The sequence below is a fragment of the Anopheles stephensi genome, chromosome 3 (genome assembly GCF_013141755.1).
Source record: "Anopheles stephensi strain Indian chromosome 3, UCI_ANSTEP_V1.0, whole genome shotgun sequence".
In the NCBI taxonomy this organism is placed as follows: Eukaryota; Metazoa; Arthropoda; class Insecta; order Diptera; family Culicidae; genus Anopheles; species Anopheles stephensi.
The window spans coordinates 23,070,604-23,098,437 of record NC_050203.1 but is presented as its reverse complement, the minus strand read 5'-3'; the positions used below and the strand labels follow the sequence as shown (position 1 = coordinate 23,098,437).

The following is a 27,834-nucleotide window of genomic DNA, read 5'->3' as shown; positions in this document are numbered from 1 at the left end:
CAAGCTCAATCGATCAATATCCTTGAAGCAAGTATAGTCAGATTTTCTATCCTTCTTCTTTAGGCAATCAACAACCCGGAACTACTATAGTCTACTGGACTATTTTATCGCTCACGAATACATAGTCCACCCATTGTCCAGGCGGAATAGTCCTGATAGGATTTGCAGTTATTTAGGGTATGAATATGAGATAGACTTCATCCACGTTCATACCAGAGGTCTTGGTCTATATGAGATAGACAAATATATTTTATACAACGCAAGATCGCCCTTTGATCGACGATTGCCTACCCAATGCCACATAAGCTAGACGTTGTATACTATATGAAGTTAGCTAACGTTTACTTACCCTTGCGATACTCCACTCATCCACCGAGCTTTCCTCGGGCAGCAGCTCGTACACCTGCTCGCACGGCTTCCCGTACAGAAACCCGTACAGCGAATGGTTCCGCAGATCGATCGTTTCCGTCGCGCTCACGTTCACCACCACCGGCAGATAATCGTCCGTGTGGGTACATTTTTTGCCCAAATACTCACGCTCCCCGCAGCACAACCGCACACAGATCCGTACCGCGCACAGGCACCCGCGGATATAGTTCGGCACGTACTTCTTCGTCGCAAAGTCCTCGTACTCGTAATCGATCATCCGGTAGTACGTCTTGTTGTAGATCACCCCATTATGGCGGATCTCGTCGTTCGGCAACCGTTCCCCGTCCGTGATGTTAACCGAATCGATGTAATCACACGGCAAACTGCAAACGGTGGACCGGACGCCGAACAGCACCAGCAGACAGGCGAATATCCTGCCGTACATCCTGTACAACGCTGTTCCCGGAACTGGACACACCTGATGAACTCGCAACTGTCACTAACCTATACGCCCATTTTCTTGTCTCCGGTTCTTGAGTTAAAGTCGTCCACACACACACACACACACACACACACACACACGGCAGTACAGCCAAAGCCAAAACCAGTTCCACGGAATTTCACGGACACACTTTCGGGAAAATACGGACCACCACTGTTTGTCCCCCTTACAGCACCTTTCTATTGGGGGCTGCACATCACAAACCGCCGGTCCCGGGGTTGTCTGGAAAAGGGAACGCAAAAAGCATGGTATGAGACGGTCGTAAATTAAAAAACCGGCTACCACGACCCACAGAACCACTCCCCCGGGATTTTGGAAGAACCCTCACTCGATATCGGAATATCCCACCGCTGAATACGTGCCCTCCTGGCTCGGCGGCATGGGTTTTGTTGCTTTATTAGCATATTGGTGAGCGAAAAAAAAAGAATGCATTTAGTCTGGAGATCCAAAACAAAAACAACCAAATCAAACATAGGTCATTCACGTCATCCTCACCTTAGCCGAACGATCAGTAAGCAAGGAAGTTGCGCTATGTTTCACCTAAACACGTTTGCGTGCGTGTGTGGCTGGAATATTCTTTCCGGTAGCAGCGAACACAAATATTGGCTTAATTTGATGAATTGCTATCGATTGGAAGATGAGGTGAGAGCAAATACGAGTTGAAATCGTTTGTAGCTCGAAGGTAGAGCAACAACATGACAAACAAGACATCCGTAAATATGGAGGCTCCTGGCAGGGTTAGAGAGCTCTTTAAGAATCACTTGGACACGTGACTTGGATCAGGACGTGACCCGGAGAGATATTCGTATCGTTAGCAGCTCTATTTTTATCCGAAACCAAAGTCCATCATAAGTTATTGATGGTGACTTCGCTAGACAAATAAAATTGTTACCATATGTCCACCAACGATATCGTCATTCAACGGGAAATATTTATAACGCCCCAGGACTTAAATCCAAAGTCCCCCCGAACAATGTAACTCTTGTTCGTCGCCTCAATAAAAATCGTTAATTAACATTTTAGCACCCCGTCCCGTTCGATCGTTCCAAATCATTTACCTCATGCTCGCACTTTCATGGCTTCCAGGCCCGTTCAGATCCTACGCACCATTGCGAGGCGTCCTAATGGCGCCGCCCAAAGGATGGTCAAATTTCGAGCCAAACCCCCACGGTTGGCCACGTTGGCAAATAGTGAGGCAGACCTGGCCCTGTCCTAGGCCAGAGGAGTCAAAATAAACATAACCCAAAATAGCGAGCAGTACGCATACTTTAGCACGATGACTGAAGCATCTCAGTTCGTGCCCGATAACGAGTCTTTTCCGTCAGCGCAGCTCGAGACCGAAAACAAGCACAGGAAGCACCAGAGCATACTGCAAACCATCAAATCAAACAAACAACCCAGACCAGCTGGTTTGCGCAACATGTAATTCGCATTTTGCTTTATCGCACCCGGCGGGGATGCTGGCTGGATGCTGATTGTTGGAACCCTCAGTTTGCTGTTGTCCATAACCATCCAACCGTCCGATACCGGCCCGCGAGGGATGTGATGGAAATTATTTTTATCTTTATCTGAAACTATTTGCCGTGGGCAGCTATTGTTGTTGCAACGGTTTGATGCTTGCGGTGGGTTTGTATTGAATATTATAAAATAAATGCATTTGTGCGATGCGGAACCAGCTCTAATTAATTAACCGGTAAAGTAGAGATGTGCAGCTGTCGAAAGTGCTGCAAACAATCGAATTAAAGTATAGTGGACAAACACTGCAAGAAAAGGAGCATTAAACCGCACTGACCACAATTTACATCGGCGGAAAACTGCACCGAGCTAGTCACGTTCCACACGCGATACACATCACACTAATTAGCGCAGGTGAATGTTCAAGGGAAAAATATAGCATAGACAATACATTCCGATGAATGAAAATTCCCATCGTTCGCCAAACGGTCTATCAATGGTACACCGCCATTTGCGTCATATATGGTAATAAGTGCGTTCATGGGTGAAAACATTCACCGCAAACTTCTGTTTAATTATACAATTTGTTCTTTTAAATAAAACACACTTTTAACAATCTTGATTGTGGAGGGCTTTAGGACATTACATGTCAGAATAGAATTAGGGCATTGCATGGCAGAAACACGTCAAACATACATTATTCGGAAAGATCGAACCATAATAGCTGGAAAAAAGGCTATTGAGAACGTAAATACAGATTTTTTTTCTATTAGGTCTGAAGAAGGTTTTTGGCATGTAATCTGGCCAAAATTATTTTTTCACTATTGGTTTGGAAAATTAGTTCTTTTTCAGATTTTTGATTCGATATGCAAAGGCGCCGGTCTTCACACAGCAGGGCTGGGGTTCAAAGCCCATCCAGATCGCCTCCCCGTACCCAGGGCTGATTAGTTTACTATGGGTAAAATCAAGTCACAGAAAGCCAGAATTGGCGGGCCGAGATCTTTCGCGGTTCTTGTACCAAGGAAGAAGAAGATGCAAAGATGATGGAGTTCTCGAAAATATGGTTTCAACTGATTTTCTGCTGAAGATCTGAACTGAAGATTGAAGTTCAGTAGCTTATTTCTTATAGAGACCTCACGATCGTTGTCGATCGATGTTTTTCATCCATGAGGACGGTAAGGGACGTGTCAAATAATGTTTTTGGTGTAGATCTTCTCAAAACTATATCCAAGTAAGATCCAGTAATCCAGTGGTGTCTCACCACTAAAAAAAAATTCTCGGCTCGGCTTCTGCACGGTGTGTCCTTTAGACCACCTGGACAACAAGGCCTCTTGAATAGAGAGGTCCCTTTATCAGCTGGTTGCCGCCCACTGTTAAACTCGCCAATACTTAAACCTCCACAAGATCATGTCCTCGCTATATCTATCACAAGCCCTCTATGAGCTGCGCAAGCCAGTCATAGCCAACAGTGATATAAATTCGCTACAGTTAAGATCCCAACAGGAAGTAGTGCCAAGGACAAACCGAAGTAGCGAATGAACAAAAAAATACCTTGCAAAATGTCGGAAACTGGAAGGAAGAGTTTGGAGGAACTTCGACACTCCATTGCTCCATATTTACCTCAAGAGGATGAGATATCTCATGCAAAGTTTATCGATACAGAAAATACAAATACTGACGGCCACAGCATTGCTGAAAGCGCTCATAAAAAAAACATGACTATTGTTGATTTTTCCAAACATTCGTCCTGCTTTTATGCTGATAACCTCATGCTAAAACCCGAACCCTTTTCTCACACCAAACGGTATAAATTATGAAATCACTTTTTCCGCCGGGTATTACCAGCCGAAGATATTCGTTACACATCTTGTTACACAAGATATTCATAACAACGGGCGTTAGATGATACTGTACTGCGCCCGGTTAATGTGTGGACCGATGAGTACCACCCGTTCCACCGAGCGAGGGTTGTGTATTGTTGATCATTATCCGCTGTTGAGTGATGACCCGCGCTACCGTACAACCGGACACGATGATCACGAGTGCAAAATTATTAATTAGAAAAGCAAGGCGTATTATTCCAGGGAAAGGCCACTAAAACGCCCAACCGTTAGTCAGCGTGGAATATTTCCGTACCGCAGTTTGGAATAGCCGAAACCGGTTGGCCGGAATTCCTCACTCCAATAGTAAAATGCTAACACCGGCATCGCGATTTTAAATTCGTTACCAACTTCCCAAAAAAAACCCTAATTCCCTTTGCCATTTCCGCATGGTGGTGGCATAAAAATTAATCAACAAAGACGAACTCCACCACATCAACCAGTTCTACTGTTGCGTGCCACAAATCGATGTCGTCTAACTTCGTAGTTACACTCTTCGCCGTCCATCGACATTTCCTTGTAAAGGTCGTTCGTTTTATGACCATCGAAGCGAACCTTTGAAGATAAAAAAACAAACGTGATCGAGACGCTATCAAGAACGATCGTTTCGCAAAACCATTATTTTGGCCCATAAGTAGGCTTAGCAAAATTGAAAACCCCTGTACCACTGATAGGCTAGAGGGATAGGTTGCTTAGACCATTTGAATGAAGTTTTATTTTTTTGTTGCTCAGATGACATTACTGCCCACTGATCGTCAAACGTCCATGACGATTTTATTGTCAATCGTCGCAAATTTAGCCAATCTAGCGAATGATAATTCTCAGGGTACTTCAAACCAACGGACGTGTGCTATAAAAAAATTTAAAAAAAAACCTATAAAACCTTAAAAAAATCCAGCTCCCTACAACCACTCAACCAAGCAACCGTTTGGTGCGCTCGGGAGGATTTTGTTTTGATGCCACTTCATCCCAACCGCCCAAAATACCGGTTTTGCGTTGAAATAGTGAGTGTTTTGTCCCCAAAAACTGAACCACGTTGATGTAATCTCGTGCCAAGGGGGAGGGGGACGGACACACACGAGCTTCGGTTCGGTTGTTTGCGTTTTTTGAATCGAAGAATTCGGCTGTCTTCACTGCGTGGGTTTTGCGCTATTTATCAAAAGGTTTTACAGGTGAGCATTGGAAGGAGCGCACGAATCGTAGCGTGTTTGAAACATCCACCGCCCGCTTCTGTGTGCCAGTTTCCTTCAGAACACCATTTTGTTACAAAACTCTACACCGATGTTATTTTAAGTTGGAGCCGCTTCTCATGTCAAACGTCATCACAGTAATGAATTTTGATGATGATAAAACACAATTTGAAGATCATGTTTCATATGTTCCATTACGCTATTTGAAGCCTTCAGGAGAGTGTGTCAAAAAAAAACAGTAAACAAACGCCACTATTTCCAATTTCCTGTGCGCGTGACTCAAGATATTCCATTCGAACCATCAACAGCGAACCGGAATCCGCGGGGTGTAAGTGATATGACAAAACAGCACACAAAACCAACCACAACAACAACAACCTGCCGATGGGAGGCGAGTTCCTTTCACTTCTCGCCGAGCGATGTCTCACCGATGGGCACGGTACTGTAAATCTGCATAAAACTACCGTATCCAGACGGTTATCACCACATGGCTAACATGTTCTTGGTCCACCGTTTCTCAGACTCAGAAATTACCATACCAAAAAAAAAACAAGGTCGTGATTTCTCTAAACAAAATCCCCTCCCGCCGGTTTAACCCACTGACGGCCGTACTGAACTGCACAATAAACACACTTAAGCAATAGTGGCAGCAAAAGAAAAGGAACGGAAACAATCTTACGGGGTGCTTATCCACGCGGTTCGACGACGCCGATAACCGACTCATATCTTATCGAACGCCTTCTGGTGCATCTAACCGGGCGTTTGCCTTACTGGCGATGCCGATAGGGACACCAATCATCGTCAACTTTGTCGCCCTGCTTTGGTGAGACCTGCTCTTTCTTGGTGGGACCTGCTGTCCTTCATCTACCCCTACAGTATCGTTGCTGTGGTCTATATCTTCTGATAAACAACCCCCTTTTTCAACGTTCAACGGCCCCATATAAAGATTATAGAAGGATCTGCTACAAACCGAACCGAAGTCGTTAAGTGCAATGGTTGGCAGGCGAGTAGCAGTGCGTTACGTCCTTTTCGCGGGACATTTTAATTGAGATCAATTAAGCGATTATAGAATGCTTAATCAACGGAGGGTTGATAATTTTTGGGGATCACTCGTAGACCTTGGAACCTACCCCGTGAGTGATATCAGCAATTTCTACGCGTGGTAAACACTGGACACTTGCTCAGGAAGACGAATCCGTACCCTATCACCACTAAATCCTCGCACAATGTACACAAACACTCTTCCCGGTAGATGATGCTGCTCCAAAACTTTCGAGACTTCTCACTCACAAACACTTAATATCGGTGATGGAGATTTTGGCACACTTTTAGCATTACACGATTATCCCCTATTCTTCTTCATATGGGGCTTCTCCCGCGGTTCGAGAATTCCCCACACAAACAGCCTTTCGCGATCGCGATGCGAGAAATCACGAACTCACTCCCACTAACTTGGTTTGGTAACTTGTTCCGCCACGATCCTGGAACTTCCGCTGGACCTCCAAAGTTCCCCGGAAAACACTGAACGAGATGATCACTATTCCGCCACGATCACGGTTAGATTGGAAAAACAGGTTTTCGACAAGGTATGGTGCTAGTGATACTTCCGGGCTCAGAAGTGACTCCCGGCACGTTCTCGGTGAGCTTGTTGCTGGCTCACGCTCCAAAAGTTTGAACACTGATTGTGGGGAGGAGGTGAATGGATCCGTCCGTCGGCGAAGACTTGACTCGAGAGTGTTAACCGGCACACACGCTCGCTCGCTCAGCGCTCGCACAGTTCGACTGACTCCGCTGACCGTTCGAATCGGATTGAAACATGCCGATGCGTGAGAGCCCGCTGAAAGCCCAACACGACGCGGCACAGTGTTGGTGCCGCTGCAACGGCGCGGTGCTAATTGTTATATCGCAATCGCGAACCGGGGTGACAGGCTTACATATACACACACACATACACACTCGACAGCTGAAGTCTGCCATCCGCGGCGCCGAAATGCATTGCGCACGGTGGATGCAATGGTGATGGTTAAAATTATTATTCAATAAGATTTTATGTGATTCAGATGCGAGCAATTATTATTTGAAAAATCCTTTTATTTTTTTTTTTTTGTAATTAGCATTGTATTATATTAAAATTATGTAAATATTATGGAACTTTAAATTAAGGTTTCAATTGCTAGACGTTACAAATTGTTGCAGTAGATCAACAATCTCGTATAATTTTGAGAATTGGGTGGGAAACTTAACTTTATTAAAATAAAATTTAAATTCTTATTTGAAATTTACATTTAAACTTGAACGATGTAAGCGTTGCCAACAGTGCACAGAAGCTTCGATCCCTTCTGTATGTGTGCCGATGGAACCATACAGTTCCAGCATAAATAGTGGACCTTGTAATCCGGTTTTTTTTTTGTTATTAAATAAACATTTGTTTACTTTTTTTTATTTACTTTAAGCAAACATTATGAATTCTCTCACTCACTTTCCGGAGTGTAATTTTAAACCAACCTTAGCCCAGGCTCTTCCAAGCCTTATCCCTTCTCGACGAAATCCTTCCACCGATGATGTTTTTTTCGCCCGGAGTTTGCCACATTAAGATAGAACCGCCTGAGGAATAGTTGAAGTAAATTAAGTCTCGATCAAGACAGCTCAATTTTACCTATCGTGTTATGTGTCTCGAAATCTGATGTTCACGCTTCACACACGCTATCGATAAGAAGGGTGTTATGAAGAATTCAAAATACTTTAAATAAACATCGATACATCGATACTAGCTGTCTACGGTGGACCGCGTGTTTCGTTTGTCGTACGGAATAAAGTCACGTTTCTATCCGGTGGGAGGCTACCCTACAGCGTGTAGGATAGCAGCTCATGTGTAGAATGAATGAATGGTTAGACGACCCATACCCATACAAGAACAATGATTTTAAAAACCCGTAAAACAGGAACGGTGGAATCCTTGACATAGAAAAACGAGATCGGGAAAGCCTACCGGTTGGGTTGTTGTTTTTTCTTCCAAATTCCATTATTCAAATATGCTACCAGAATTGCTTTGAGGTTCTTTTCGATTCCACCCATCGACTGCCCGAAGATGATGCGTTACTACATCCATAATAAATTACCGAAAACAAGTTTTGTGTCGCGAGCGACACACGATCGGATCTCGAATCTCTTCTACCAACACTTTCTACATGTGCTTTCGCCGGCACGTTAAATAGGCGGGAAAATCGCTCCAACCGATACGACAGCAAAACTGTTACACAGATGCTTGCTTCTGCGTGCTTTATTTATAGAAATGGTCTGCAGCTTTGCTCACTTAATGTCCACTATCTTGTGGCTATCGACAGAAACATTAATTGCAAATTCAGAGTCATAAATTCAGATCCGATCAGATTACAGCGTTAGACGATTGATTCATTTTGTACGTGAAAATGAAAATGCTTCTTTTTTATTTATTCCTTGGCTTAACGATGCTGATGCTAGGTCATGGTGGTCGTCATATGTTTATAATGGCTTGCTGAACGTTTCAATGCAATTTTGCTAGATAGTCAGTTTGGGTATGAGCTGAGCTTGCTGAGAGACAAGTGCACATTGAATGGAAAAAAGTTATAAATTATGCTGATCAAAGAGCTAAATTTGGTAGTGTAACGCGGCGTAACGCACCCAGATACGGAGTCAAATTTCTATTAAACATAGACGATGGTTTAGCTAGCAATCAAACTGTTCGATACAGACTTACGAGAGTGTAGAGCCAAATGAGGTGAAATGGACCCCAAATCTTTTGAAGTAAACGACAAAAATTTTTTTTTTAAGAAATAAGACGTTCCTTTCAAATGAAATGGGTGTTCAACTGCTGCTCAAGCTATAAATAAAGACTACCGTAAGCTATAAATTTATACTCATTTTAATTTATTTATTGCTTAATGTTTCTATGTATTTAGTGTGTTAAGCATCTCATCTAGTCCCTTGAAGACCCTAGACAGAATGGATGTTGGGAGATCTAATCGGCTGAACATGATTTTCATAGCTAAAACACGACTACTAGCGGCCCCTTTTCTCGCGATTCCACTCGATGCGATCCTTAACGCTAGGGCTTCTACACGAGACCCCTAGTATGAGGTCCCTTATATGGGGCACTCCTACCCTAGCGAAGAAATTTTAAATCATGAAATAATTCCACAGCAACGGCTATAGTTGAAGTTGAAGTTTCACACACATCTTCTCTCTTCTAGGCATTCTTATTATACTATAAAATACCTCAGAAGCTAAACAAGAAAACCGTTTTCCTGGTGGATTTATTTTTCAGATAGTAAACAAATTTTAGCAAAGAATTTTATGTAGATTTTTATTCAAAACAAATGACAAACATTGCATTTTCAAAATAAAAATCTTTGCGGCAAGACCAAAAAAATAATTATGTATTTAAAACGGAGGATCCAACGATAGTTAAGACCTCGAAAGAGCGTTAAACAGGCTAGAATTTATTCCCAACAAAGTCATGCCAAAGATGCCCCCAAACCGTCAATAAGCCGCCCTAGAAGGTATGTGTGATGCTGCTTGGCGTTATCTTCACTAACATTTTTTGCATTTCGGCCAAATGTTAATCCATATATTTGAATTAATACCATATATAAATTAAAGCTGTCCAAGCAATATCAGCTTTTTAACTTTATACTTTATCGGATTAACAAATATTTAAAAAAAAAACAATTCAAATCATTTGTAACCAACGGTTTATTTAAAATAACACACGTGCCCGCCATGTTTTACCACAGTTCATCCCATGCCGAACTCAGTACGCAGCCAAAACATCGGCGACGTGCCATCGCCGCATCACAAACACATTACCACCTGCGTGTTGAGTTTTCCACTCGATTTTTCCACTTTTCCGAACGCACACATACACCGCTGTTCACAGTATCCCTCCGTCATTTGACCGTGGCTGTACACAACTTTTGTCCGACCGCTAAAACACAACAGTGAGGCACATCGACGAATCGTTTTGCAAACGTTTTATCATGTGAATTCGAGTAAATTTTCCGGTATGACGTGTGGCGTAGCAAGTGATTTCGTATCGAATTGATAAAAAAATGTAAAAGGATACAAGGAAGCAGTACGGCATTTTTTTTCCTACGCTTGGTGTGTGATATTGGGAGTGTGCGCTTCTTTGTTAATGGTTAAGGCTGGCAAGTGATGAAGAAAAGCCATTTAGCGCTTTTCCCGTGTGCTCGTTCTTTATCCTTCAAAGTGTATCTCGTGTGTGGGCTCTGTGTGTGTGTAAGTGTAGTGTAAAAAGGTAGCCACCATTAGGTTTTTTTGCGCTTAATCTGTTCGTTTGCCTCGTTGGAAAAGGATAAAGTTGCATTACCGCCTAATCCACCTTAATATATGATACGGCCCAGCATCGATTCAGCATAGAATACTAACACACCGCCAAGCGGTTGATGACCTGCGCTAGTGTTGGTATTTATTTGTGTGTCGTCACACACCGCTTGGCTTACTAGCTCATCCGTTGAGCAGCGAAACGAAAAACGACAAGAAATCTCGTTCTAACCAAAAGCCCGTACGTGGTGTGTACGAACCAATCTGATTAGTTCGTGGGGCAACATGTCGACACAGGCTACGAGGTCATCGTGGGTGAGAAACATACCTCCGCTGCAATGCTATTAATGCCCATTACGCCCAACCGCTGAAGAATGTGAAATAATGCGGGTGGACCGATGGAAGATATGGTTTGTTTTGACACGTGGGATGAGTAGAAATGGGATTAATAATTTGGCTGTTTTATGGTCCGTTGAGTAGTTCTGTGAGGTGTGCATGCATGCAACTTGATGGGAAGTTTGGTGACAGCTCGTTCAATCGCTAAATTTGTGTTACTGTAAATTTTAATAGTTAATATTTGAGGGGGGAGTTTGAATTCGTACCTTTGTTAAGTTTGTATTGTAAGCAATGCAATGAAATTAATCTTTTATTAAATTATTTTAAATCTTTTTTAATGTTGCCTTCTGAAATCGTCTTTAAGGCCAATAAATTTGCCTCATTTCATCTTGTTAAAATTTTTATAACTTATTGTTCAAGCTTGTCAATTAATAATTTGTATCTTTGATAAAATACATCTCTTTTCATAATTTTCCTTGAAGACTAAAAATAAGTAGCATTAAACTAGAAACATTTTCCCAACATAACCAATGCTCTATTTTCCAAATTAGTAATCAAACGATCAAGTCCGTTGCAATGTAATAGATCGAACTCATATCAATTTGGAAAACGGCTTTGATTGACACATTTACCGCTGCACTACGCCACCATGTCTAACGCTGTTATCTTCCAACCTTTTTCCATATCGCCACAAAGCTGGCTGGCCGTCATATTAAGAATGCCAACAAGTGGTTGTCCACTGTTTGCGCAGCATATTTACACATTTATGCTGTCCGAAAAAGCCATATCCTGATATATAATTCTCCGAACGAGGTACAACGTTCGATCGGTAAAAGATCAACAACAACAAACCCTAGCCGTTTGGTCGTGTGTTATCATCACTCCCGAGATTGACGGGTGTCACCACATGGAAGTTGTTTAAATTAGTTCCGCTTTTCTGGCTGCCGAAAATCGACATTCTAATTCTAATGGTGTGCATTCCGCGAATGTCCGTATGTCCGTTATCTTGGCACCCGTCCCGTCGTGTGCCTATTTCTTTGAAAAAGGCAAGCGTCTGGACTAAGCTCTTTCGATAGAATCGTGTTTGTTTGATTTGGTAAACAAATTTATTTTCTGCAAAATTTAAGCCATCTGGATATGTTCAAGTGACAGCAGCTAGTTTCCCTTTCCGAATTCACTCGAATGTGTTTTTACTTGGAATATGTGTACAGCTTTAACGTGGGTCAAATTTTAGGAAAAAGAATATTGTACACTATGGAGATTTCAAAATAGGTTGGCAAACTGCTTAGAAAATTTTCCCCTTCTGCTCCCTAACCTCAAGAGAGCTAGTCAGTTTCCCCGTAGCTGAGCTAAGTCCTGCCTTGTGAAGCCCGACAACCGCTTCCTTTAGGAAGTATAGTTTGATTTAGTGATTTGACAATCATCGAAAATAGAAGCAGCAAAAATTGTATTTAAAGTTGAAATCAAATTATATCTTATGTCCCCCTTTTTTCGAGCATATAGAGAAAATGTTCCTCAAAGCTACTTATTACAAGCAATTTAGGTTATTTACAGCAGGCGAAATCTGTTAAAACCTCTCCCAATTGTGAATTGCTTTTTTCCTACCAAAAGTGCATCAAGTGTAACGAGCTTCTGGAGAACATTCAATGTGCCGATCAAAGCAACACAAACTTCACGTACGCAGCCAACTGCCACAGTTGATTGCCGTCATTTAACTGCACAAGAGTAATACATACCGCTCTGTATTTTACACATTATTATTTTCCCGTAGATGTATCGCTATACAACCGATATTTTAGTGAATTAATAATCAAAGATTAATATTAAATATTGGAAACAAAAAGACAGAAACTATTGCAATTGGAAAAAAAGGAATTAAATACCTCAAAATGTGTTGTAACAAAAACCAAAACAGTTTTGTAAACAGAAGTAAAAGCACACCCGCTCTGTATACACCTTGACCGCAACATAAAACCATCATCGGCGGGCGCATCTGTGTGTGTGTGTGTGTGTGTGTGTGTGGCGGCGTGTTGGATGGTTTCCTTTCGCTTGTGTTGTGTTTCACAGCCAGCTAGCGTTGTGGAGGCAGCAGCAGCAGCAGCAGCAGCATAACTTTCTCGTCCTTTTTTCGTGAATGACACAAACGCCAAGCACGGGACACAAAGTGCAACATTCAGTGCGTGCGTGTTTGATTTGTGGTAGAAAGCCCGTGTGTGTGAATCGAAGCAAAGAAAAAGAAACGCCCAACAGTGAGACCGCGAGGCGAGAAATGTGACGGGAAAACAGTTCTTCGAGGTGAGTGCATTCGATACGCACAGTTGCTGCCCGTCGCGTTTTCCCCGTCCATCCCAGATTCGGATAGCTCCCCGTAGAGCGCGCGTGAGGGTGTGTTTCCGTTCAGCTGCCAACAGTTTCCGAACTGGAAGCATAAAGCCCCGGTGCATCGACCTTCTTGCGCTGTGTATGCAAGACGGGACACAAACAAACAGATTTTGGGCAGCAGCAGACCACCACGAACGAATGAGGAACCACTTTAAGCATTTCTCTTCAAGTTCATCTCGTATCAAAAATCACGCTCATTAAAACGCATTGTCTCGCGAGTGCACGGATGTAGTTGTGTGCGTTGCGTGTGTATGGAGGAAAAGCAATAGCCCAACAAGCAGAAGAAAAAAACAGAAACCTTCTGCTGCTTTCTTAAGTGCCGTCCCGAGTGTGTAGTGCTCATAATTTCCAGCCCGCGCGCATTATTGGCTAAACACACATATCCGTCGCAGGGGGGGGTGGGACAGACAGACTTACAAACGCACACACACTCACAAAACAGAGCATAATCGTGCCGCATCCATCCATTCCCCCGTCGTTAAAAACAGCAGCAACTTCTTTGTTGTGTATGGGGGGGTTGATGCGTGTGTGTGTGTGTGTGCACTTTATGCTGAAGCCTTACAGGACTGTTTTCGGTGGTGGGTGGGTGGGCTGGTGGTAGTCATAAAAATTGGAAACAAAATATAAAAGTCAATCTTCCTTCCTTTTTTCCAGCAAGCGCACCCCGTTACACGCAATCGGGAAACGGTAGCCGTTAGAAGCAGCAGCGGCAGACGTAAAGAAATGAAGTGGTACCGTACCGTTTTAATGGAGTGTTAGTAGCCCAGTATTTATTACCATCAGTGTATATATTGCACGCACGCCACAGCCAGGCTGAGTGAGTTTATTTAAATGAAGTAAAGAAGCATAAACTTCACCGGAAGAGATACAGCAGCTAGCTCCACTATTTTCACAACTACATCGTTCGTGATCTGTTAAGTGTTAAGATTAAACAACAAAAATAAGAAAAATCTATCTGTTGCATTGTGGGTGAGTGAGGTGAAAGAAGTGAGAGCAAAAAAGTGAATCATCATTCGATGGTGGAATATCGAATTTCTTCGTGCGTGCCCAACTCCGAGTGGAAAGCCGCAGCTGGGAAAGGTGTGTGAAACGTTTGCTCCTTTCACTTCTCCCCATTCGGCACACACCCCCCAATCGAGTGTTTTAAGGCGTGAAAAGCGTTAAAAGCATAAATTCTAATCGACCCACAAAACAAAACCCAGGGTTCAATATTCGAGGCGGTCGCCGCTTCGTTCTCGTTTGCTCGTGCTCAAAAGTTAAAACCATCCACTTCTGTGTGCGTACGTGTACCGAGTGCGTGTGTGTGTGTGTGTGTGTGAGTGCGTGTGGAAAATAAATTTCCCTTCCTGCAAGAGCGCGCCTTCAACAACGATCGTGTACGGCCCCCCTCAACGAACGAACCGCCCGGGAAGAGTCCGGCGGTCCATCGGAAAATCGTAGAACCCATTTCCCGCAACTGAACGGCTGAACGCTCGTTCCACGGGACACGACGGGTTTTGGGGCGGGGTGGGAGTGGGGTGACGGGGTCGGTGCCCGTGCCGAAATTATGTTAAAAGTGATTTACATCCTCACGATTGCCGGTTGTTTACATTCGCCAGTGACTTTCGGTCGCGAACAGCAAAACCATTACACCTCGGACACTTCCACCAATGGGTAAGTAAAAGGCTTCTTTTTTTGTTTTGTTTGGAAGGTGCGTGCGGTTGTATATGCATAGATTTTAAATACCAAATTAAACGACATAGGGATAGTAGGAGGGACACAGCCCTCCGAGCTGTGTTCAATCGAGCGCACTTGACTTTACTCGTTTTAGGATGCCTGAAAGGGCCAACACGAACGTACACCGGTACAGCTTGAGCATAGATTAGTTTAATGGCTTTTCGGGGCTTTTACTTCCGGGTGGGTGGGGACCATTTATATTATTCCGCTCACGGTTACGATTATTACCCGCGCACCAATCGGCGGGATCCGGATTCCGTTTTCGTCCGAGAACGTCGTCTTCGTCGTCTTTCGCACCAAGAAGCATAGCAACTTCTGCGTAGGAACAAAAAAAACAAGCGGGATCCAACCGACCGTACTGACCTAAAACCCCGTTGCGAGAAGTACAGCTTCCCACCCGCGCACGATCCAACGCGAAAACTAACCCAATGACCTCGGTGGTTACCGGCGAACTCGAACGGCAAAACCGACCGACCGCCTCCAGTGGAATGTTTTCGAGCTTCGGGAAGGGTGCCTCAGCATATCGAATCGTTCGGGCGACGATTTGTTATGGAATGCCAAATTTGTTGGCCGTAATCCAATTCGCTTCGAATGGGCGAACGCTGCTTGTGGAATATGGGACGGTATTAAACTCCTCCTCCACCTTTCCTCCCACTACCCCGTTTCGATTGCATTGCAGTGTATCGAAGATAGGGCAGACATTAGGACGCCAGAAGCTTTTGCTGCCCGTAACCGTTAGAAGAACTCAGAAGCTGTGACTTCCGCATACGGGGCACACTTGGAGATAATTTATGTCAAGCGATTTAATATGCAGATGAGCAGTCCCGAGTCCTTAAAAACTGGACCAAACAAAAAGAAACAATCCCACTCTTTACGCATCTCAAATCTCAAAAAAGCCCGGTAGCAAAAGCCTGTGCTTGGGGAATTGAAAATTAACTTCCCTAAAACTCTCCCGCTAGTCCCGAGGTGTTTTTCCGGTCGGGTTTCGTATCCTTCTGTGGTGCCTACCATACCCGGGGCGGGTTGTCTTTTAATAAATGCAAATATTTGTCGCCCCAGAGGGCCTCCATCATCGTCGTCGTCGTCAACATTTGGTTACGGTTTTTGGTAACCCTTTTCATCCATCGGTTGACTTCCAGTGGCGTTGGAGACAAGGAACAAAAGTTGCTTTCTTTTTTACCAGTCTCTCTCTCTCTCTCTCCCTTTCTTCCTGTACTTCCTTTTTTCCCTCGAAGGACGCCGAGTAGAGATCCTACCCCGAGCGTTCGATTTTATCCCACATCCTGGGATGCTGGACACGAACATTAATAATCCTTGTTTATGTTTCGGATGCCGACGCAGCACCCATGTTCGTCGTCTCGGTTAGTACGGGAAGATGATAGCCGGAGAGAGACATGTTCTGATGTCGTCGTGCAGCCATACCACCCTGAAACCGGATATACAAGATTAAGCCATTAGAATAACTAAACAGAGGCCGAGAATCGACCTCTCGGTCTGAACGAGCCAGGAGGGCAAGGAAAAACGGGCACCCGCGCCAGGGAAGCTCGCACGCACGGATCACGCACGGGCGCGCCGGGAAGGATGTGACAGCAGGCTGGAAAATGGATTTGTATTTATCGTCAAGCTCGTTTAGAGCTTTGCTTCCGGGGCGCCGCAAACGCACGAGGGAGACGGGCAAGGGATAAATTATTAATACATGCAATCAATAATAACGACATAAAGTCTGATGCCGGTGCTGGCTGATGAGCATTATTTGATCGTGTCCCGGCGAACGGTGGGGGAGGAGGGGAAGTTCGTGTTCGTGTTCGGAACTTATGCTCACATTTGGTTGATGGTGTGTGGACATCATTCCATATCAATGGTTCCGATGTTTTTAGCCTCCATCAGGAATGGTTTTTGACCATTTTTGGTGCATAAAAATCCTGAAGATGTGATACGTTTCAATATTACTGACAGAACAGGGATGACTTGTAATCAGGTTAATATACGGGGATAATCAAATCTGTGCTACTGAATTGAATGGAAATCTAGTTCCGGAGCATACAAATCGGACGTTAACTATATCAAAATCCGTATCTTTCTTCCGCATGCTGGTCTGACTGTCAGGTTACGAGTAAAGGACGCCAGCAATGGTAGGCCAAGGCCTTTCGAAGCTGTAGTACCAAGAATGGTTAAAGAAGTGGGAGATCTTTATCAATTTCTCCTTTCTCACCGTGATTACTACTTCAGGAGTCCTCCGTATCGCTCGCAAACCATCGTGTCTGCCAATCACTTAACCCAGCCTTTCGGACGGACCCAATGACGCTAGACTAGACTAGGACTAGACGTCCGGTGCCATTCTCATGACATGGCCAAGCTCCTCCATTATCCTTTCACACAAAAGAAACGAGTATTTGAGTTCACTGGAACTACCAATGTTCTATGAAATAATTCCCTCAGATTTTAATATGATCTGCAAACATGTCATCATCAATTGCTGTTGTTGATTAAAAGTTAGACCCGAGACATGTGATGTTTTGGACGACTTTAAAATGGTGGGTCCCTTTCACATCCCATACATAGATTGTTAATAGTCATTTGTTAAAGTAAAATTCTTCATAGTTTAACGGTCAATTATTTTTCAGTATTATAAATGACCTTACTGTCCGGTGAAAAAAACTTAAGATAATTTTCTGAAAATGAATCTCCTGCTTCTTAAACCAATTTAACTGCAGCATAAACATAAGCTCATAAATCTTTTACATCTCTTTTAACAGTTTATGTTTTTCCTTGCAAATGAAGTTAACACCTAATGTCTCAACAATTGAATACATCCCGAAGCCGTACTCATAACGCATGAGTGAAATTCCTTCCTCTTACCACCAGCATGTTGCCAAAGCCTCCTACATTGCCCAACGCTACATTCCCATACGTTAAAACCACAGCCCAAAATGTTATGAGCACATAAAAACCCCAATCTCCCAGGCAACCCACAAAAATAGTCGCTGCTTGTGATCTAAAATAATCCTCAAGAAATGCCGCAATGTCTCACACTCCCCATGGCCTGCTGCTGTCGGAAGCAAATATGGCGACACGGGCCACCACAATCAAACAGCCATCCATCAGTCAATCATTCGCTTTACGACAGCGTCCCCCGAACACACCAGTATCTTGGGGATGAGGTTTCTCGCTCCATAACAACAAAATTTACTGCTCTCTTAAATCCACTCCCGTCCATCCAAAGTGGACATGAATTTGTCATCTTAGTTTTTAATGAGCAACCGGCTGCAGCGACGACCACTGCCGCTCGACTCCATCTCGGCATCGGAGAAGTAATGTTCTGACCAAGTTTCACGATGCACGCTGCTGCTCCAAGAGCCATCCGGATGACAAAACATTTACGATGCCACTGATCTAGATCCAGTTGCATTTGTTTACACTGTCGCATAAGAACCGCAGCGCACAGTAGGCAGCCTCGCGAGAGAACGACGAAACGGACACTGGATAATTAATGTGATGAAAACGGCTATCCCCAGTCCCAGTCCGGCCTACCCTCCCCGAAGAAGCGCTGGTGTGTCAGGCGACACGACTTCTCAATCATTCAGATGCGCTCGCTGTAGAACGGACACTACTACGGCGGTGCTAGCTGGTCGTTCCAGTTTCATTTGCCATTCCATTTTACGAACGCCCGGAACGTTCCGTGTCACACTCTTGGTGTTTGGAGCGGACGAGGACGTGAATTTACAACCACCGGCAGGGCGACTGATGAGGCGGGTCGAAATGTATTCGCCGCCGCCGCACTGCCTGCCACAGCTAAGAGATTGATTGTTCTCCGGGAGATTGCCAGTTGCCAGCCATCCAGGAAGGATGTGCGAGTGGCTACCTCCCCCTTCCCGACCTGGCTGACATACATACACTGTGTAGGGGGGACAGAGGCTTTTAACAGCCGAACCGAAAAAAGTCACATCGAATGCATAGAAAGCATTTTCATTACCCGATTGCCTAAGGTCCTAACTGTCCTGCCGGTGTCGTTCGGAGCTTATTGAATGCGCACCGGTTTCCCACCCGAGTTCACGGCTGAGTGAATATTTCATCAACTGTTAGCTCATTACAGGAATTGTGTTAAGTGCTGTGGTGTTGAATTAAAGATTCCATTTTGGGATATGGACCACTCACATGTGTGACCGGAGCATTTGTGTAACTCGGTTTTACAGGCGTGAACATTTTGTAACAGAAGTTTTAGGTCTATAATTTAATAGAGCTATCATTTTGCTATCAAGTTGTTCGTGTTGATAGAGAAATGGTCCACATTACTTTAGCCATCTATTATTCATCTGTCAGGAATATGTTGGAACTGCTTGGAAGTTGAACTCTAAGGGTAGTATTGCTAAAAAGTTGTTGAGACATACCTTCATATTTCAATAACTTCTTACTGAATTTGACTGACTATTGAATGAATATCTGCTAGTTCCAAAGAATAAGGTGGATGGGCAGGAATTTACTAAATCAGTCAACCGGAGATGTCAGCAACACACGGTCTAGACTGTTTAGACAGTATGACTGACTGACTGACACTTTATTGCGTGCTGCCATCGATTTTCTCGTATTTTAAGGATCTAATTTAATAATTTCAGTCGTTATCGTTCGATGCTTACTATTAAGTTATCGGGCTTGGTCAGCTGCAACAATCCTCGATACCGTTCACGGTTAAGCGCCGTCGACTGTCATCAACGCCATCACTCCATCTCAGTTTGGGACTAGCACACCTCCTCTGTCCGTGTGGATGGTCTAAAAGGACTTTAAGGGCTGGGTCGTCCGGTGTCAGTTTCATGACATAAGACGTTTGGCACGAACTATACTTTTGACTCCCGACCCTTTCGTTCTTCTTGCTTTTAGGCTTTTGAATTTAAGAAAAAATAATCACTTGCACAAAATGAAGTTCTGGAAGGTCTCCGGTAGAGTTCCAACATTTTGAAATTAAATCTCAGAAAATTTTTCTTTCTTAACTAAATTCAGCACACTCATGGGGTAGGATGACTGTGGACTGTTCTTGCTTGCTGCTGGATCACAGGTTTTCAACTGAGGCATCAGACATGTTGTTCCTTTCGCATATCTCACGCATCCCGAACCAAATTGGACTTCATTCCAATGAGTTTGTCTTGCCATGGTTTAAAAAAATGGTCTGAGCGTTACGTATAGTTACATCAATTTTATTCGAAACTTTATTGAGCACCTACAAGAGGCTTTGTCTGCCTAGATGCCTTACCTTTGTCGTCCAACAGGACCTCAACAGGATTCAGTTTTCTTCTCGAAATGTTGGTACGCCCGAGTGACAATATGAACAAAATTTACGCCTCTCTCTCTCTCTCTCTCTCTCTCTCTCTCTCTCTTCTTGGCCAAACGACCCCCTAAGGTCTTGCCTACTATTTCTGGCTGCCAAGAATTAATGATACCACGTTGTTGGATAGTCAGTTTTCTCTACGGGGGGAACAGTCCGGATGGGATTTGATGTCAGGTCCTGCCGTATGAAATCCGGTGTCGATATTGCCTTGCCTCTTATTGCGTTGCGATCGTCATGATTGCTGAAGAATAACGATTATCCTTGAAAACTATGAAAGCTACCAATACGCCTGTTATGAATATTTTAAAAACTTCATTTAAACAAACGATCGCTACTTTAAAAACAGCGATTGACTGCAAAACGGTTTCAGAAAGTTAACACGCTTTTAAACATAACTCCACCCGTGCAGGGGAACATTACAAAACGAATAAAGCAAACCAACGTGTATCGTAGCTCTGTTTGCTCACTACTCATTTTATCTGTGCAACTTGATTCATACAAAAGAAGGGAAATGTGCGTTTGTTTGTCTTTTGAGCATACTTTTTCTTCCGCCTGTCCGTCCGTCGGGCCTGTCACCGACGACACACGAAACCACACACACAAAATGCTTGCCTCCGCCGTGCTTCGCATTAAAATCTTCCCGTCCCATCAAACCGGGCACGCTGCTAAGTAGGCACCGTTTTTGAACGACTAAATAAAAGCCAGATGGTGTGTGCGGTGCTCGACTTTTTAATAACCATCGGCGGGGAGTCCTCCCCTCGTATCCTTCCATCAGAGACCAAAAGCGGCTGAGTTACGGAAGGACGGCTCAGTATCAAGTTATCGCTACACACACACAGACAGGCACACAGGAAGGAATGAAAAGTGATTCACTTAAGATTTTCCCACATTTCCCGGCAACCCTGCCGAGCTAAGCGAGCGTGTAAAGTTTGCGACATGTTGCAAAAAGCAGTGGACGCCTCTAATTTAAGCATTCTGTTTGAACGTCTTTTTCCACGTAACTTTATGTCGGGTGCACGTCTTCAGTTTTCCCCGCTACCATTATGTTTGTGTGCAGCGCTTTGCTAATTGTTCCTTACGCTTCCTTTCGCAGGCTGACATTTACGCCGTCCGGTACGGCCGGATACGCACGAACGGCTGGAAATGGCGGTGGTGCCAGCTATTCGCCAAATGCCCGGTTTAATCGACGAAAGAAGACGGAAAAGTTGCATCAGGATGGTGGTGGCAGCAGTATGCAGTACCGGGACGAGGAGGACACGATCGAACCGGGCGTGTGTCAGGTGTACACCGGTGCCACCTGCGAACAGTACCTCCGCAACCAGACCGTCTTCGTGACGCCGGACATCACGATGGAAACGCTCGAGGAGCGGCTGAAGGCGGCGTACGGTGTGATCCGCGAGTCGAAAGACATGAACGCCAACTGTCGCGTGTACGCCCTGCCCAGCCTCTGCTACAGCATACTGCCGCTCTGCCGCACGCCCGAGCTGACCAACCATCAGTACTTTGCGAACCGGGCCGCAGCCGAAGCGGCACGCCGTGCGGCCACCATCGGCCGGGGGAAGTTTAAATCGCACGAGAAGAAAAACAATCGCAAACAGCAGCTGCTGGTGAAGGCGGGCCTCCTATCGACACCCGTACCGCCAGAAATGGGAAATGGACCGCCACCGTTTGACGGCACTGTAACGACTACGGAACGGCTGCGGGTGTACTTTAGCGGTGGTGTGACACCGGACCTTGGTGGACGATTTTTCGATGGTGAAATCGTTACCGAGAACTCGCTTCCATCGCGCCAGGAGGGTGAACGGCGGCGCGGACCACGTTCCGCTCAGCCGAACGACTATCGGTTCGTGCAGCCAGGCGAAGAAGTGTCCGTCCTGTCGTACACCTCATCGTCGTCGGGGCCGAAAAAATCGTACCCACCGACGCGGAACACCGAAAACCTGCGACGCATCTGCCGCAACGATTGTGAGCTGCTGGAGAACGAACTCTGCCAGAAGGAGTACGCGATTGCGAAACGCCACCCTACGATTGGGCAGAAGCTACCGCTGGAGGAGTGTGACGATCTGCCGCTGCAGCAGAGCGTCGATGGGACGATCTTGAACGGGATTGGCGGGCTGGGCAGTTCGGGCGATATGGAGTGTATGCGGCTGGGTATCGATTTGGACATCAAGCCGGACGACGATTGCTATTGGGAGAATGGGGCGAGCTATCGGGGGATTATGGATCGTACGCAGTCGTCCAAAATTTGTATGCGCTGGTCGAAGCTGATGCACACGATGTCGGAGTTTCCGCACCTGGCCGGGCACAACTACTGCCGGTAGGATAATGGGAGAATGGGGCCTGCTTTCTTTCCCCGCTTACGAATTTACTCACACGGCTTTCTCTCTTTTTTTCTTCCAGAAATCCACCCCATGCAGGACCAATGGATGCTCCCTGGTGCTACGTGGACATGCAGAAAACCATCGAGTACTGCGACATACCGAAGTGTTCCGAGCGGATGTGGATGTACATCATCATCGGTTTTGTGGCGGTCATCTCACCACTATTCATCGGTATCGGTGTGTTTTGCTGTCGGAAGTATCGCAAGCATGGCGTATCCAACATCCAGAATGTAGGCTTCTTAGAATTCTCCAAGCTATGGACACGTCCGGTCTGATCCACTTTCTTTTCCCCGCACCTCCAGATCAACCTGCCCAACGCGGACAAGAACATCTACGGCAACTCGCGACTGAATTCCCCGATCGAGATGACCTCGCTCATAGCGAACCAAGCGTCAACCGGTGCCGCTAGTCGGAACGCGGAAAATGGTGGCATTCAGGGTTTAACCACCGGCCAACCGGGCAACGGGGGCAATCCCGGCCAGTCGTCCCAGTCGCGTAACAACGGTATCTCGCGCGTGCCCCAGTACACGCTGCAGGACGTGCGGTTCGTCGAGGAGCTGGGCGAGGGCGCGTTCGGCAAGGTGTACAAGGGTGAACTGACGCAGAAGAATGGTGAGCGGATCTTCGTCGCGGTGAAAGCGCTGAAAGAGAATGCGAGCGCGAAAACGCAAGCCGACTTTAAGCGCGAGATCGAGTTGATATCCGACCTGAAGCACGACAACATCGTCTGCATTTTGGGCGTGGTGCTGAAGGAGGAACCGCTCTGCATGCTGTTCGAGTATATGGCGCAGGGCGATTTGCACGAGTTTCTGATCGCCAACTCGCCGAACGAAGGGAAATCGTTGAGCCAGCTGCAGTTTTTGCTGATCGCGCAGCAGATTTGCGATGGTATGGAGTATCTGGCGAGCCATCACTACGTGCATCGGGACTTGGCGGCCAGAAACTGTCTGGTGGGCGAAAGTTTGACGGTGAAGATTTCCGACTTTGGGCTGTCGCGTGATATCTACAGTTCGGATTACTATCGGTAAGCATTGGAGTATTTTAGCGCTGATCCTTGATGAGCTATTAAGCAATTTTGTTCTCTTGCAGTGTACAATCGAAATCTCTTCTTCCCGTACGCTGGATGCCTTCGGAGTCGATTTTGTATGGCAAATTTACGACCGAGAGTGACGTGTGGTCTTTCGGTGTTGTGCTGTGGGAAATCTATAGCTACGGTCTGCAACCATACTACGGATACAGCAACCAGGAAGTGATCAATATGGTTCGCGCTAGACAGCTGTTACCCTGCCCAGAGTCTTGCCCGAGCGCTGTTTACTCACTGATGGTAGAATGCTGGCACGAACAGGCGGTACGGCGACCAACGTTCCCGGAGATTGGTCATCGGTTAAAGATCTGGTATCAGGCACAGAAGAGAAGTAAGTAAAGGCTCATTCTGACGTAGTTGTGCCTACAGTGACATTAATGTCGGGTTGTCTTTTTTCCAGGTGAACAAAACGAACAAGGAGGTTTCAATCGCAAAGGCTCAATGCTAAGCGTCAACACGAATCGCATGTCCTCGCAGGGTAATTTAAACATTGCCACGCCATCGTCCTCGTCCAGTCATCACTCACTAAGCCGCAACGGAGAAGGACGATCAGATCAGCAGCAGCAGCAGCAGCAACAGCAACCGCTTCTTTCTCAACCACAGCAACGCAAACATCATCACCATTCGCTGGAGCGCGAGAAAATCCTACGGACGAATCAATTACAGCACCAACAGCAGCAGCAGCAGCAGCAGATGCAGCAATCGCCCCAGGTTGGTCCACTACACTCAGTCACCGCCCGACCACACCATCAGCACCATCAGCATCATCATTCGCTGGACCGAAGCAACAACGGCAATGGCCGGATGGATGAGTCGGCCAGCTCCGCCGGCGATCAGTTCGAAACGCAGAGTAACCGCAGCTTCTACCACAATGCTAGCGCCAGCCGAAGCAACAAAAGCATTCATTCGATGCAGGAACCAGCGCAGCATCACGCCAATCATCACGCCGGTCACGCCCATCAGCACCATTCCCACGGTCAGCAACCGATGGGAGGAGGCCAGCAGCATCCGCAGGGATACAAAAATTTTAGCCTGCCACGGAAAAGCATCGACAGTGGACTTGAGTATGGGTTGGACGGCGGAGATTTTGCCGGTATGGCAACCAGCAGCCCAGGGTACCCGGCCGGTGGTGCTACGGCCGCCGGTCGGGCTGAGATGAAAGCACGCCCGCCAAAGGATCCACATCGGCACCACCATCACCATCATCATCACGGTTCGGGGCGTAACAGTCGGAACCGTATCGAGGCGGTCGCTGGTGTCGGTAGTTCCGTATCGTCGCTGCCCGGTAGCAGCGATCTAGCGTCCGAGTTCGATCGTCAAGCACAGCACATACCAAAGAATAGCACCCAGTCGCTTGTTACCGGTAATCAACCGATGGTACCACAGCCCACTACCACCAACACCACCACCACCACGCCAGGAATGCCACCGATCGGGCGGAAACCGAGCCATAGCGGTAGCATCCTTAGTGTCGCCAGCAGTGCGAGTGAACAGTGCGGGACAGGAGGAGGCATCAGTTCCTTTCAGCCCGGGTTCAGTTCACCCTCGCCAACCGTTGGGAATGGTGTCGCCGGGGATCCAATAATGCTGTCCCAGAACGCACTTATGCAAACGTCCTACCACGAAGGATAAGGACAAACTGGGGTTTGCATTTTTGAACCATTTTAACAACTAATAGCATATAGGCAAAGGACCCAGACCAGGGTCCCGACCGGGTGTTCGGTTTCGGGATTTTGGACCGTGCGCGACCGGCAAAAGCCGGAGCTGAGTTCGGTTTCATTTCAATTCATCACACAAACACAGCTCAAAACAGCATCCGGACAGCTCAGGATGGATGGTGTGCCATGTTGCGATCTCAATATTGGACTGCTAGGTGCATAGGAATTAGCGTTTAGGAACACTGTCTACCTTATTCCATTTCATGCTCGGGGCTTTTTTCGTTCTTCTTTCTGTTAACCCCTTTAGAATCACGTTCTTCTGCTTCATACTTTCCATCAACTCTCAATCCTGTTCAATAGATACTAGCAGCGTGAGCAGATTTAAACGTTCCCCCTTTTCCTAGCGAACTGAGCCTAGATAAATTAATTCACCGTTTAGCGGGTACCCAAAGAGTAGGGCGACTGCAAATAGCAGTTAGAGCAAGGAAGAAGACGTCTTAGATAAACCCAAAGTATCTCACTATTCTCGTCACCTCTATCTTCTTCTTTGGACTGAATTTATTGATTCGCGTTATGTTTCTTAAGTCTCGCAACAACAACAAAAAAGCAAATGAAAACTACTACCGTCAACTGTCCGTGTTCGCATTCCAAGTGCAACTGCTCGGCTGGCACGACCGCTCGGGCGTCGCTGGTAGGAATTTTTAAACAAACGTACGTTAAGCGCTGAACGCGCCTTAATGTATGCATTTAAGGTGCTGCGTCAACCGAACAGTGGTTCACATTAAAGCGGCACCAGTCTCAACACAGCCAATCACAAAAAAAAACCAACAAACCAAGTCATCGATCGAATTCCGTACCATCCTATAAGTATTGTGTAGCCTATGTGTATGGACGAACACATAAGCGAAGCCGCAAACAAAACTAAGAGGGAACTAAGAGACTATTGTGGCAATTGTGCGGCTGCATGCAGTTGGAGGACGGAAAGCCAGAAACAAACAGATAATGAAGATAGGAGGAAGGAGCCACATAAAGAATAACTAATTTAACTTATCACGATAAGATGCAAGATGTTTAATGTTTAAGGGAAAGTATTAAAAAAAGGAAAAGAAAAAATTGGAAAATGGCGGCCACCAATTTCTACTCGACGGAAAGTGTGTAGGATGATGTTTTATGATGCGCGCGTATGGTGCTAAGTGTGACGGAACCAGGAATCGCCCCTATAGTCACACACACACCTCCAGTTGGTACCGTCGTTCCCGAGAGCGCGACCGGAAGTCACATTTTGGTGACCACCATTTTATGAAGTGAATGAAAACCAAAACCCGTGTAAGTGGAATATATTAGTAAGGAAGATCTTTTCTTTTTTTTCTCTTGTGCGTGTGAGAAAACACAATTCAACGGCAAACAAACCAAATACACAGAGCCACAGCCACATATGACACTCGAGCAAGGAAGGGAAGAATAAACAAAAATGGAACAAAATTGTCGGAAAAATAACAAACACGTGTTTAATGGTGTGTCCTCTGATTGGAAAGAAATTTGCTCACGTTGGTGCATATATCATACTCTGAACTATCAATATAGCTTTTAATGTTCTTCCCTGATGCCCTGAATTTATTATGATGGATTTAATAGGTGAGGTCAATGATGCACATTTCAATGATCACACGTTGTATTAACAACAATTGAACCTATTATACTGTGTCTTTTAACTAATTTTAACTTGACAAGTTCTGATCACTAGTAATCACAAAAATGTCTATCAGATTCGAGGGTGCTCAACTCAGTTTCAATAACGTTTATTTTGAGAACTTTCTCTAGTTGAAGTTCTCAATCAGACTAGTCTTTATAGTCAATCATTAGAATATTGGGCCAGTCCACATGAGATTCGACCCACCACTACTTTCTTTAATCTTCTTGATTGCGAACCTTATAAAAAGCACAGCAGCAAAGCTTGATTCAAGCTTGAAATTGATCAAAATTAACGATTCCCAAAACTATCTATTTCATACTAATAATGCTGACTAACTACTCTCAATTTTCTTCTCATATGTCAACGCTAATCATAGCCCTATCGGAAAAGCACCAAGTTACTTTATTACCAGATACACATCACGTTATCTGACCCCGTAAAAAATACATATCATTAGATCAATCAGCTGTCAACTGCTTTCATATGTCACCTTCCGGCATTTTGCCAATTTGTACAGCTTTTGTTATTTTTTGCTGACTAAGCAATTAC

At 45.3% G+C, this 27,834-nt stretch overlaps 2 protein-coding genes across 6 annotated transcripts in view; one reads left to right on the top strand and one right to left on the bottom strand.

The window, feature by feature from the left end:
- LOC118511296 (G-protein coupled receptor Mth2-like) overlaps positions 1-27,834 on the bottom strand; it is a 45,451-nt gene that overhangs the window by 16,442 nt on the left and 1,175 nt on the right. The window contains exons 1-2 of one of the 4 annotated variants that reach the window (XR_004906136.1): positions 6,527-7,274; positions 350-1,093 (exon numbers count right to left, since the gene is read on the bottom strand). Coding sequence is in view for 2 of the 4 variants with exons in the window: in XM_036054203.1 (XP_035910096.1) it covers positions 350-814 (465 nt within the window). In the remaining 2 variants the exon portion in view is untranslated. Of the gene's footprint in view, positions 1-349; positions 1,094-6,526; positions 7,275-27,834 lie in introns of those variants that run through there. The other 3 variants (XR_004906135.1, XM_036054203.1, XM_036054204.1) reach the window with 3 other exon arrangements.
- LOC118511289 (tyrosine-protein kinase transmembrane receptor Ror) lies at positions 10,310-27,093 on the top strand. Of its 2 annotated transcripts, none has more exons than XM_036054195.1 (7): positions 10,310-10,435; positions 14,088-15,086; positions 21,563-22,786; positions 22,870-23,080; positions 23,153-23,874; positions 23,940-24,265; positions 24,335-26,115. In XM_036054195.1, exons 2-7 carry the CDS (start codon positions 14,980-14,982, stop codon positions 25,564-25,566), a joined length of 3,822 nt encoding a protein of 1,273 aa, XP_035910088.1. In that variant the 5' UTR covers positions 10,310-10,435; positions 14,088-14,979; the 3' UTR covers positions 25,567-26,115. The 2 variants fall into 2 exon arrangements, with proteins under 2 accessions (XP_035910088.1, XP_035910089.1); XM_036054196.1 differs by lacking the exon at positions 10,310-10,435 and adding an exon at positions 13,070-13,346 and having other exon boundaries at positions 24,335-27,093.

What these genes read in the sequence shown, in the direction of transcription:
- LOC118511289 (XM_036054196.1), top strand. Translation starts at nt 14,980, where the DNA reads ATGTTAAAAGTGATTTACATCCTCACGATTGCCGGTTGTTTACATTCG. An exon ending in GCCGGGCACAACTACTGCCG is followed by an intron (nt 22,787 to 22,869) that starts GTAGGATAATGG and finishes TTTTTCTTCCAG; the next exon opens with AAATCCACCCCATGCAGGAC. An exon ending in GTATCAGGCACAGAAGAGAA is followed by an intron (nt 24,266 to 24,334) that starts GTAAGTAAAGGC and finishes TCTTTTTTCCAG; the next exon opens with GTGAACAAAACGAACAAGGA.